The sequence below is a fragment of the Mastomys coucha genome, unplaced genomic scaffold (genome assembly GCF_008632895.1).
Source record: "Mastomys coucha isolate ucsf_1 unplaced genomic scaffold, UCSF_Mcou_1 pScaffold15, whole genome shotgun sequence".
Classification (NCBI taxonomy): domain Eukaryota; kingdom Metazoa; phylum Chordata; class Mammalia; order Rodentia; family Muridae; genus Mastomys; species Mastomys coucha.
The window spans coordinates 18,006,804-18,019,971 of NW_022196897.1; the positions used below are offsets into that span (position 1 = coordinate 18,006,804).

General features: G+C 50.2%; 1 protein-coding gene across 4 annotated transcripts in view; it reads left to right on the forward strand.

The window, feature by feature from the left end:
• Positions 1-12,595, forward strand: part of Tbc1d13 (TBC1 domain family member 13) — a 17,058-nt gene extending 4,463 nt beyond the window's left edge. For all 4 annotated transcript variants that reach the window (XM_031369654.1, XM_031369657.1, XM_031369655.1 and 1 more), the window contains 7 exons: positions 1,204-1,286; positions 3,092-3,251; positions 7,428-7,638; positions 8,133-8,296; positions 9,195-9,355; positions 9,521-9,578; positions 10,254-12,595. In XM_031369654.1, coding sequence (XP_031225514.1) covers positions 1,204-1,286; positions 3,092-3,251; positions 7,428-7,638; positions 8,133-8,296; positions 9,195-9,355; positions 9,521-9,578; positions 10,254-10,319 — 903 coding nt within the window. In that variant the 3' untranslated portion in view covers positions 10,320-12,595. The remainder of the gene's footprint in view (positions 1-1,203; positions 1,287-3,091; positions 3,252-7,427; positions 7,639-8,132; positions 8,297-9,194; positions 9,356-9,520; positions 9,579-10,253) is intronic.
• The last annotated feature ends 573 nt before the right edge of the window (positions 12,596-13,168 follow it).

The window sequence follows — 13,168 nt, forward strand, 5'->3', positions numbered from 1 at the left end:
GGGTTGTTTGATTGATTGATTGATTGATTGTTTGTTTTGTTTTTTGAGATGGGGTTTCTCTATATAGCCCTGGCTATCCTGGAACTAGCTCTATAGAGCAGACTGGCTTCAGAGAGGTGGCCACAGAGATCCACCTGCCTCTGCCTCCCCAAGTACTGGGGTTAACGGTGTCTGACACTATCTCCTGGCTCTGGAACTCAGTTTATAGAAAAGAGTGACCCTGAACTTGAAAAAGTTTTTTAAAAATTCATTCTTAGTGTGTGTATGGATGCCAGGGAGGGTGTATGTCATGGTTCATACATAGAGGTGAGAGGACAACTTTGAGTCAGGTCCTGTCTTCCCCCATGGGTTTTGGGGACTGAACTTTGCTTTTTCGGCTTGTGCAGCTAGCATCTATAACCACTAAGCCATCTAACAGGCTGGAAATGGGTTTGCTTGTTTGTTTGTTTGTTTGTTTGTTTTGAGATAGGATCTTACTATGTAGCTCAGGCTTTCAAACTTGCAGTCTTCCTGCTTTGGTCCCTTGAAAAGATCCAGGATTTTCCTCTGGCTAAATGTTTGTTTACCTATTTATGACCTTTGGAGACCGAGAGCAAAGGATCTCAAGGGTGGTAGGCAATCATTCTGCCCCTGAGCTACACAGCTCTCCTCAACCATGGTCCTTGAAGAAGGTCCTGTGATTATATAGTTGAAGAAAGAGCTGGGCAGAATTGGGGATGAAGTGCCTGTCTGAGGCCTGGAGAAACTCCTGCCTTCTCTTCCTGTACTGAGCTCCTTCATGTAGACTTTACAGGGCAGGAAGTGGAGCTAGGCTGGCCTCAGAGCCGTCCTCCCAAATGGGAATTGACCGCTCAAAGCTCTGGTAGAAAATGAGAGGGTGTTCATTCCTTCAGTCAGCCTTTCAACAGTGCTCAGTGAGGGATTGCTGCAGGCACACTTGTAGCTGGGGTGCTGCCAAGTACACTGTGCCACCCAGCATGTGCTCAGAGCAGGCTGCAAGGCTTGCCTGCCGCTGGCTGGGTGGTGTGCAAGTGTTCCACAGTACCTGGGAGGCATTGGGAAGCCTGTGCTTGCTGTGTCCTCTGGGTGGACTGAGCTTGTCTCTAGACCAGAGCCAGGTTTAAGGGCATTTGGTCTGAGGCCCCAGAGCTGTAGCTCTGCCTGGTTCTTGGACACAGCCTCTGCTTCTCCTTCTCCTCACAGCCCCTGAACCCAAACCCTGACAGCAGGTGGAACACATATTTTAAGGACAACGAGGTGCTACTGCAGATTGACAAAGATGTCAGGTAAGAGGCTCCCAGGGGCCTTCTGATGCTGGGCCCTGCTGTGGAGGTTGGGGGAGGTGCTGTGGGGTTTGGGCTGCAGCCTCCTCTTGACTATTTGACTTCGTGCAGGTGACTCAGGCTCTCATACATGATTTGCCTGGAAGTAGAAGTGAGATAGCTCAGGTTAAGGGCATGTGCAATATGGGAATGTTATGCTGGCTATAAGACAGGATGGTGGCCTTTGAAGAAGGGCCCTGGGAGCCAGTCCCCCTCCTCACTGAGCTGCCTGCCTGAGTCCTCTCTGGCACCCAATCCTTGTTTAGACAGGAAAGTCATGCAGAGCAGACTCATCAGCATTTCAAGCAATCTCTCCTGGCTCAATTCTGCCTGCAAAGGCACAGGCCAGCTGCATTCATGTGAGGAGGGCTGGAGGCCCTCATGAGGAGTTAGGTTCTCAACTTGGCAACACCTATGGGATTGCAAAGGTTCCCAGTGCTGTAGGGGAAGAAAAGCTGGTGCTCTGAGAGATTAGGGGCCTCGGTTTAGAGGAGGTGACTCAGCAGGAGATGCCAATCTTGAGGAGAATGGGAGGCACGGGGCTTTGCAGAAGAGCTTTCTAGCCTAAGGAACCAATGCAGGAGTGCTCTGAGGTTTGGGGTGCCGTCTAGGAATCCTCCCCTTTAGCCTCCTTAGTCTGCTTCTCATCCAGATCCCTTCCAGATCCCTCTGGATGCCAGACTGGCATTGCAGGAGCCCTACCTGTGATGTGCTGTAGGCCAGGGTTAGGTCAAGAGTTCCATCCTGTAGTATTGTGGAGGGATTAGGGGCTCAGGTTCTGTGTCTCATTGGTGTTGTCAGTAGGTTGTTTCCCGAGGGCCAGTATGCAGAGTGCTGGGCCTAGGAGGTCTGAACAGTACACGTGAATGCCTGCCCTGTCATGCTCCAGATCCAAGCCGCCCTCCTGATGTTCTGTGCACATCTCTCCATGTCAGCTGAGGGTGTTCTATGATAAATGACCACAGTTAGTCTTTGTACGTTGTATGCATCTAGAGACAGATGCATGTAAATATATGATTTTCTTGTTGGGGATTGAACTCAGGATTTGACTCTTACGTACAGTGCATGCCAGGCAAGTGTTCTACCATCAAGCAATATCCTTAGCTCCTACACAGGTGCTTTTGTCATGGAAAAGTGTTTGTGGTTTTTGAGAATTAGGCTGTATGCCTATAAAAACACTTAGAATATTTACACATTTGTTCCTCTAAACAGACACATATGAAATGACAGTGCATATGCCATTTCTACTGCCTTTTGTTTGTTTGTTTGTTTTTTGTTTTTTTTTTGTTTTTTTCGAGACTGGCTTTCTCTGTATAGCCCTGGCTGTCCTGGAACTCACGCTATAGACCAGGCTGGCCTCTAACTCAGAAATCCTGCCTCTGCCTCCCAAGTGCTGGGATTAATCTACTGCCTTTTTTAAAAACTGGGTCTCTTGGGATAAAATATTATTATTTTAGTTTTTTGAGACAAAGTCTCACACTGAGTGGTCTGGAGCTCACTTTGTAACTGAAGCTAGTCTTGAACTTAGGGCATTCCTCCTGCCTTAGGCCTCTCAAGTACTTGATTATATGTGTGAGCCACCCAGCTATGATGTTACAATTACAAACAAGCAAACAGTTGAAGGGGTAACTTAGTGGTAGAGTACTTGCCTAACATGGACCTATTTTACAGCACTGTAAAATAAGTAAAATCAACCATTTCTGAGCATACCTGGGGCTACCTGGCTGGAACCTCCACCCTGAGTGATAGCATTTTTTCCATTCCAATAGGAGGCTATGCCCAGATATATCCTTCTTCCAAAGAGCTACTGAATACCCCTGCCTCCTCATCCTGGACCCACAAAATGAATTTGAGACCCTTCGTAAACGGGTGGAGCAGACAACACTGAAGTCTCAAACAGTGGCCCGGAACCGAAGCGGGGTCACAAATGTAAGAGCCACTTGGGGACCTGAGATAGTTTTCTTTTTAAGATTTATTTATTCCGTTTGAATGTTTGCCTCTGTATGTGTGTGTGTGTGCACTCCCCTAGAACTGGAGTCATGGATGGCTGGGAGTCAATCTCTGGTCCTTTACAAGAACAAGTGCACTTAACTGCTGAGCCATCTCTCCAGCTCCTGGGAACTTGTCTTTTCTTCCTTTTCTCTCTCTCTCTCTTTCTCTTTCTCAAGATTTATTTATTTATGAGTGTTCTATTTGCTTGTTTGCCTGCATGCCAGAAGAGGGCATCAGATTTTATTGTACATAGTTATGAGCTGTCTTGTGGCTGCTGGAACTTGAACTCAGGACCTCTGGAAGAGCAGCCAGTGCTCTTAACGACTGAGCCATCCATTTCTCCAGCCCCTGGGACTTTTCCGACAGACTGTCCTGTGGAGAGCAGTTCCAAGAGCATAAGCAAGCCCTCATTTGACTAAGATTGCTGCCATTGGTTGCTTCTGCATCTGGTAACCTATCCGCTTTTGCTACGTGGCCCATTAGGATTGGCTAAGCTTGGGAGTACTCACCGGCCGAGGGTGGGCCGGAAGGCGGGGCTTAAGTAAGTAATGGCTCCCCAGAGGCAGGAAGGCGGGGCTTAAGTAAAGGCTCCCGGGAGGCTGGAGAGGCATTAGAGCAGAAGCCAGAAGGCAGGAGGAGAAACATTGTTAAAAGCTTCCTGAATAAACTGCTAAAAGGAAGAGCTCGGGTTGGTGGAGGCGGTTACAGTCCGGCTTGCTAGTTGTAGCCTAGGCTCCATCCTCATCTCAGGCTCTCCTGCTAGAAGTAGAGTGGAGATGGTTCTGAGGGACATCCCAATGTGGTGTGAGCAGTAGTGGGGTAGTTAGTTAGCCATCCATCCAGCTGTGAGCCTCAGAGGCTGCAGCTGATCTAGACGACAGGACTGGAAGGACAGAGGAGAAATAGGTTCCCAAGCATTATGGAAGGTATGTGCCACGTCCTCAGATATGAGGGTGCCAAAGGTTTCGGGGGGCTCGGCTAGTGATTGTGCTGGAGAAAACAAAAGCCCTTTGACTGAGCCCCCAGTGACCACTGTGCCTCCTAGAAGGCCATCCGGTGCATGTCCTGTTACCTACCATGTAGATCATGAACCAACTGCGCATGTGCCACCATGCCTTTCCTGAACACCCTGGAGCAAGTTACCCAGCTGCTTCTCAGTCTTAGGGCTGGTGGCTGCTTTTGGATTTGTGTTGACTGTTGACACTTATTTACTGTATGAATATAATTTGTCACTTTTTTTTTTTGAGAAGAAAAAACTTTAACCCAAAAATGAACAAATAAAATGCGGAGCTGTGATAGATCATGCATTTAGTCCCAACATTTGGAAGGCAGAGGCAAGCAGATCTCTGAGTTTCAGGCCAGCTTGATCTACAGAATGAGTTCCAGGACAGCCTTGTCTCAAAAAACAAAATAAACAAACAACAGAACCCCAAGTCCCTTTATTATTATACAAGGGATCTGGATGGGAAGTGGACATATAGCAGGCCTGCACTGCCTGATTAATGTCATATGCCCAATCTGATGGCTGTGAATGTACCAAAGGTGCCATCACTGCACCAGGGTTTCTCCAGTGCCGCCTGACAGCTCCCAACCCCACACTTCAGTCCTGAGACAGGAGAAAGTACCAAACAGCGCCCTGGCCACCTTTCTCATAACACAACTCATAACAAAGCCCAGTCTCACATGGTAGGAGTACCCAGTCTGGGACTGCCTGTGGGGACCTGTAGACACTAGCATTTCCTTTGCCGCCATGATCACTTGGCTTTACATCTCACACCAAAAGCTTAATTTATCATTTGTATCATGGGGGAAAAAATGAGGGCCCCTATGGTTGGAAGCAGTGAGACATGAGGAAGGTACCAGAGGAAGTGGTAATGGGTAGGTCCAACCAGCCTTTGTCTAGATGGCCCGTGGGCCCCAGGAGTGCTGGGAGTAGGCAGCAGCTTTCGGTTCAGGTGACCTCGTGGTAGAAAGAATATCAAACAGATGGCTGCATTTGTCCAGCCAGAGGCTGGGTTAGAGCAGGGACATTGTATAGAAGGGGCTGTGCTGGGTAGGCCCTGAGGGTTGTTGAGCTCCAAGATCTAGCAGACCCTGCCACTTGTGGCAGATGATATGCACTCCATCCCCACTCCCCAAAATGAGGAGCAGGTGCCCTCACTCCTAGTCTCACATGCCTGCTGCAGGGTTGGCATCCACTGGAGTTGTGCAGAGCCCAGGCTTGGTGAAGGAACCAAGGCTCACTTGTGCATCTGTCTTGCATGGATGCTGGTTGAAGGCCCAGCTGTATTGACTCTTTTGCTATAGTTTTATATATGAGGATCAGGTTCTTCCCATTTTACCTTTGGAGCTGGTCCTCAAAGTTCAGGATCCACCCAAGCTTCATCCCTGGGACTCTAGACCTGTGCGTGGTAGGGTGGCTTAAGTCAGCCTTCTGTGTGACTCTGATCTTTTCCCTCCTCCGTAATCTGGATATGATCGTTTCTGTGGAACTGCAGGAGGAAATGAGGTCATGGAAAGCAGGTTCTTGGAAAGCTGGAAGCACTGGGCCTTCCTGGGAGACATCCTGCTAGAGAGGCTTGGCCACAGGCTCTGAGCCCGTCCAGGCTCAGGTCTGTGTGAGCCTCAGTTCTCCTCTTGAAATATTCAAAGGTAGTGTCATGGCTCAGAGCCTGTAATCTGAGGCAGGAAGATCAGCTCAGGGTCATCCTCAGCTATATGTTTAGTTTGAAGGCCAGCTTGGGCTGTGCCCAGCTCTGTTTTAAAAAAAAAGAAAAGAGAAGAAAAAGAAAATGGCTTTGAGAAGCGCATAGGATTGTTGGAGGAGTATGGTCTGCTCCTGAGGCACATGTGTTTCTGTCTTACACATATGATGTGTATGTGGAGATAGTTCGGACTCCCTGTACTCTGTAAGCCTCACAGTCTTTGTAGTGGGCGGGGATCTCTGCTATAAATCCCCCAGCTCTGTAGCCACTGCTGGAACAGGCCAGCGGCAGCTGAGGGATCAAAGTCCCTCGAAGTTCCGAGATTCTACAGAGCAGCTGGTGTTTCAGACCCCTTTCTCATTTTGAGCTGGTTTTTATATAGTCAGGTTAGCCTAGAACTCTTATGTGAAGCTGAGGCTGGCCTTGAACTCCTGAGACTCCCTACTTCTGCCTCCCAGTGCTGGGATTTACAGGCATGCACCACCACACACAGCCAAGTCTTTATTCTCATTGGTGCATACTTTACAACTGAAGTTTAAAAAAAAAACAAAACAACCCACACTTTTTTTTTTTTGGTTTTTCAAGGGTTTCTCTGTGTCTGTGTACTGCTGGCTGTCCTGGAACTCACTCTGTAGACCAGGCTGGCCTCGAACTCAGAAATCCACCTGCCTCTGCTTCCCAAGTGCTGGGATTAAAGGTGTGTGCCACCACTGCCCAGCAAAAACACATTTTATGTATATAGCTATATATATACATGTATGTATGTGTGTGTATACATATACATATATATATACATATATGTGTATATATATATATATATGTATATATATATATATATATATCTTATGGTTACCCCTGTGTAACCACCAGGCTAGATTAGGATTTCTCACTGTACAGGAAGTTCTTTTTCTCCCTTTCCCTACCAATCACTTCCTTATCTCAGAAGGAACCTCTGTTTATTTTGTTTTTGTTTTTCAAGATGGTTTTTCTATGCAACCTCTGGCTGTCCTGGAACTTTCTCTGAAGACTAGGCAGGTCTTGAACTTAGAAATCCATCTGCCTCTGCCTCCCGAGTGCTGGGATTAAAGATGGGCACCACCACCACCTGGCAGAACCTCTATTTTGTTCTTTGGTTTGGTTTTAAGATAGCCTTGGCTGGCCTCAGACTCTCAGAGTTCTGCTTGCCTCTGCCTCTCAAGTACTGGGACAAAAGGAACTGTGTTCTACCCATGCCTTTTGTGACCTCTGCTTTTAGCCTAGTTATAACTGGAAATCTCCTCCTGCTCCATCGGCCTACCTGTTCCTTGGGCCTGACATGTTCTTCCTGCCCTGTCTTGCCCAAAAGCTAGGATGTTGTCAAGCTAGGCGGAAACATTTGTCCTGCTAATAGGCTCTCCCTTCTCTCCAGATGAGCTCCCCGCACAAGAACAACGCACCATCAGCCCTGAACGAGTATGAGGTTCTACCCAATGGCTGTGAAGCCCACTGGGAGGTGGTGGAGCGCATCCTGTTCATCTATGCCAAGCTCAACCCTGGCATCGCTTATGTGCAGGGCATGAATGAGATCGTGGGCCCCCTCTACTACACTTTTGCCACTGACCCTAACAGCGAGTGGAAAGGTAGACAAGCTCTTAGCTGCCGGAATCTCCCATTGCTGGCTCCCTAGAGAAGGAAAATGGGGCTGTACTGACTGATAGGCTGTCTGGGGCTCTGAAGCTTCATCCACTTTTATACATCTATGCTCATGTCAGCGGGGGCTGGCTGGATTAGATCTGAGACCCTTTCCAGTTCTGCCTTTCTGAGTTCTGCTTCTTCCGGATCTGTTGATGCTTGTGACTTGCGGTAGAATGGATGGTCACGAGAAGCCGAGAGAGAGGGGTGGGATCCACTAGCAGAGTGCATGATAGGCTACTGAGTGGACCACATGCCTAGGTAAGGGCGAAGTGCCAATGGCCTTAGGGGTGGACAGTAGCCAAGGCAAAGACCCATTCCAGCCGCCAGGGGCAGTTTGGTGACACTCATAAGTGAGACACATGTCTTATGGATGAGAAGTGGGGTGGGACTTGAGCACTTGACGTCCCTTTGTCCACTCACACCCCACTGTCTGCCCCAGAGCACGCTGAGGCAGACACCTTTTTCTGTTTCACCAACCTCATGGCTGAGATCCGGGACAACTTCATCAAGAGCCTGGATGACTCCCAGTGCGGCATCACCTACAAGATGGAAAAGGTGTATTCCACGTTAAAGGATAAAGATGTAGAGCTCTACCTGAAGCTGGTAAGGACCTGACACAGGCAGGACGCACAGACCAGGCATAGTAGCTCTGCCTTGAATGTGGGGGCTGGAAGTGGGTGCAGTTGAACAATGTTGGGCAGTACTTAGGATGCTGGCCCAGCTCCATGGAGCACTGACCCATGTGCTGAGATAGGCCTGGGAGGCCTGGTGCTGGACATAAAGACAGTAAATAGGCTGGGAGAGTAAAGTTAGGAATGGTACTTATAGGCTGAACGTGAAGGTGCATGCTTTCAGCCTTGCCAGCCAGGAGGATGTATACAGACCTTGTCTCAAAAAACAAATCCAGCCTTGAAAGGCCGAAGCAGGTGGATCTCTGAATTCCAGGGCTTCCTGGTCTACAGAGCAAGTTCTAGGACAGCCAGGGCTACACAGAGAAACCCTGCCATGAAAAAAACAAAAACAAAAAGAAAGGAAAGAATGTTGCAAGATGGGGAAGCAGGTGAAGGTACTGAAGACCAAGCCCAGCACAGTCAAAAATACTGCAGAGATCTGGTGGCCTCTACTTCTCGAGTGCTAGGGCCAGATGCGTGCTGGCTGAAGCTTTTTTTGTTTGTTTGTTTTTCTAAGACCGGGTTTCTCTGTGTAGCCCTGGCTGACCTGGAACTCATTCTGTAGACCAGGCTGGCCTTGAACTCGGAGATCTGCCTGCTTCTGCCTCCCAAGTGCTGGGGTTAAAGGTGTTCACCACCACTGCCCAGCAAAATTCAGGATTTTTAGTGTTCCTTGAAGAAATAGCAACATTGGCTAGAACCAGAAGCTGCCTGTAAGTGGACCCAGGCTCTGTACGGCCTCTTTGAGGGCCCTGAACAGGGTTTGCTCCTAGGCTGTGTCTTCTTTAAACATCTGACATTTGCTCTCTGACACACCCCCTGTCCTCCAGCAAGAGCAGAGTATCAAGCCTCAGTTCTTTGCCTTCCGATGGCTGACACTGCTGCTGTCCCAGGAGTTCTTGCTACCTGATGTCATCCGGATCTGGGACTCCCTCTTTGCCGACGGCAACCGCTTTGATTTCCTCCTCCTGGTCTGCTGTGCTATGCTCATGTGAGTGGGGCCATGCTCAGCTCATTCTTAAGAGAAACTGGGGTGAGGGATGCCTAGTCCTGAGTGGTTAGCAGGGGCCAGCCTCCATAGCTAGAATACACCTGGGCCTGCGGGCCTGCCCTCGGGGCGACCAGGGCCCAGCACCAGTTCCTTGTTTCCCTGCAGACTGATCCGGGAGCAGTTGCTGGAGGGGGACTTCACTGTCAACATGAGGCTTCTGCAGGTAATGGTTGGTGGGGCTGGGGCCAGAAACAGGAACACATATGGTGCATTCAGGGTCCAGACTCCTGGAGCACACCTGGTTTTGACCTGAGTTGAGTCCTGGTCTTCACAGACCTTGAGTGTAGTGTATGTAGTGTGGTGTATGGAAGTTGCTGATTTGTCTCAGGCCAGGGAGGTCTGACAGCTAGCCTGAGGTTCATGTCTGTACTGCTCTGCTTATCATGTGACTTGAGCCAAGTGACTTTGTCTCTAGGCCTCAGTGTCTTCTCCAGCACATGGCCTAGGGGTGGTTTTCAGTAACCTCACCAGCTAGGTCTGTAAGATGTGTATAATCACAGCGTCCTTCCTTGGGCCTCCTGAGGTGACTAGAAGACTAAGGGCTATGTTGCCTGACCTAGCTCTAAGGTCTTCATCGATGTGGCTACTACAGGTTCTGTGTCAGATGTGAGGACTGAGGCCTTTGGGTACCCTGGTTCTAATACCCTTTGGACCTTGGGAGGTAGCACCTTAGTGACATGCAGTGTGTGGAGCAGGCTGCTCTGGGTATCTGGTATACCATGGTCCCTGCCCCTGGTGCCATTTCATGGTAACAGGTCTCTGGGAAGGTGGTAAGTGGGGCAAGTAGAGCAAAGTGGGGGCTGCTCCAGGAGCGTGTTGTGACTTTCCCGGTTTCCAGGATTACCCCATCACAGACGTCTGCCAGATCCTACAGAAAGCCAAGGAACTCCAAGACTCGAAATAACCTGGTAGCAGGAGGCCCAGGATTGCAAGAGCAGCCACCTGTGCTCCACACCCTTGTTTTTGGGACACAAAGGAGCCTGTGAGAAAGCCAGCCTGAGGGCAAGCTGCAGTCTCGGCCAGCTCTAGGTCTTCCCAGCCTGGTTCTCATGGTCCAGGCTGCTCCTGGAACACACCGCACTGCACTCCTTCCCAGTGCTCAGCCCTGCCGCACTCCCTGCACTTCAGCCCAGGGACCCTCCACCCAGACTGTTCAGCAGGGCTGGAGCTCCTGAACTGGCTTCCTGGGGCTGGGGCCACTTGGGGCCTAGGAGGCTGACAGGGTCCTGCCTGCCTCTGCCCAGTAGCTCCTCACCCTTTGTGCTTTCACCTTCCCTGGATCCTGGTCAGGGGAGGTACTTAGCTAATGGGCCAGAAACAACTTCTGAGTGTAGGTGCTCCAGCTACCTGGGTAAGCGCCCCCAGAAGAGCTGAGTGACTGCCAGTTCCAGGGCCACCGATTGTCTCCGTCAGGTGTGTTTGCTCATGGCCATGGCCGGTAGGGCTGTCTCCCAGGTCTCTGCTTTTGAGTGTGTGTGTGTATACACGTGTGTTCACACATGCCCTGGCAGTGGGGTGAGGGTGTGTGGGAACCCTCTAAACCCTGCTTCACCTCTCTTTGTCTACCTCTGCCTGTCCCTTTCTTCATTTGCCAGAGGCGTGTGTGACTCCTGCTATCCTTCCTGTCTGTCCTCTTTACCCTTCTTTTGGGGCTCCTCTTCCCTGTCTCCTCCCCTCTGCTCCCTGAAGCCAGCATTCAGAAGAGTGTAGTTTAGTGAGAGCCCTGGAGGCCAACTTTGTTAGCATCCTGTTCCTGTCTCCAGCTTGAGGCCTCCAGGTCCCCTTGTCAGAGCGGGCCCTGCCTTTGCTCTGCTCCAGGAAGCTAAGTGCTGCTGACAGTGGCAGCCTGTAAAGCTTTGAGCCACTCACCCATTTTCTACCCAAGAATGGAGAAAGGAGGGATGGGGGGAGTCTTCAGTCGGAGATTAAGACACCCTGGCTGCTGTGTTCCTGGGAGTTGAAACTTCAGTAGTGTTGTCATCTCCTTGACTAACATGCTTCCCACCCAGGGTGTGCAGGTCTTGTCAAGGGCAAGGGACCAAAGAATGCTCTGGGTCCAGGGTGGCTAAACTGGAAGGCCTGAAACCCCGCAGTGCCAGAGGGCTACATCTGCTCTCTGCTCCCATGGGAGGTGGGGGAAGGCTGCAGAGGTGCCAGCCTTCCTGGACACGCACTTGATCTACCTTCTGGCTTTGGGGCTGGGCTCCCTGAACCCTGTTCAGCAAGTTGACTTTTCTGACTATGTTTCTTCCATCTCTCATATAGAGGTCAGGGGGCTTGAGTCCTGAAGGTAGGTTGGCAGCAAGGGTTCTCACCTTCTCCTGAGACTGGCCAACAGGAGCGAGCCTCCAGTAGCTGACACCTGAAGCAGTGGGCAGGGCAGCCTGCCTTCCAGGCCATTGCTTTAGCCAGGTTGGGTTAAGCTCTGCTGGGATTCTGCTTGGAACTTTTACTACCTTCTCTCCTAATACACAATACCTGGGAGATTTTTTACTATTTATTTAGACATGGGCTAGCTATTTATTGCAGATTGGCAAGTGAACTGGGGCTGTGGGTGTGGAGGAGTGGCTCGGATGCTAAAGGGGTTGGAGGTATGGATTGTCTTATTTCCCAAGGTTAACCCTGACATCCTCTTCCCCATTCCTGGCTGAAAGGGCTGCCAGCTTTACACTAGAGCTGAATATAAGGGAGGCCAGAGCTGATGCTTTTGCATTCTCAAAGATACAGGCCATACACACTCCCGCCATCCTGCTGGCCCCCAAACCTAGGACTTATAGCTGGTAGCTCAACCCCAGCACTGAACCCTTTGTTGCCTGGGATGCAGCAGATGCTGCCCATGACGCTGACGCATTCCTTCTTGCCTGTCTTCCTGACCCCACGTCTCACCCCGTCCTGGGACCATGCTACTGGAATCACTGCATCTGATTTGTTTCTGTGGGAGACCTGCATCCTGTGCCCACCACTTGGTCCTTGAGATGAAGGCCAAGGACATGGAGACTTTGTCTTGGGTAGGGTGGCTCCGCAGATGGGTGCTGCCTGAGGGAAGGATCTGCCCTTGATTCTTAAGGGGCAACCAGAGCCAGAGCACCTGCAGCTCACTTGGGAGCAGCTCCTAGGAGCTCAGCAGACCAGTGCTGTTGATGAGTTGTCTTTAATAAACTGTGTGCTCTTTGCCATGTGTATTGGTGCTGTGGTGGCTGGACTTGAGACTTTGGAGGAGAGAAAAAAGTTGGAGCAAAATCCCTTATGGTGTTCTAAGACCAGGAAATGCTTGCCAGGAGACTGTTCCAGTTCAGCTGCCGGCCAGCCGGAGATGGGCTAGGAAGGAGGGGCTGTGCCTGTGCACACCACATTATTACATTATATTTACTTGTATGTGGCCTCTGGGTAAGGGAGTCCTGCTGACGTTGGTTCCCTCTTGCTATCATGTGGGTCCCAGCAAACTCAGGGCTGCTGTGAGCAACTTTACCTACTGAGCCATCTCACGCACTTCCGGCAGCACATTGGTCCTTAGGTCATTTAATACTATGTTTTATTTAGTTTTGCTATGTAGTCCAGGCCAGTCTCAAACTCTTGTTCATCCTGTTGAGCCTTTGAGGTCAGGGTCTCTACCTCCTGAGCATTGGGGTTAAAGGTGTATACCAAGCACACTGGTAAAAACACAACAAGTATTTCGGGGGCTGGTGAGATGGCTCAGTAGGTAAGAGCACTGACTGCCCTTCCAAAGGTCCTGAGTTCGGATCCCAGCAACCA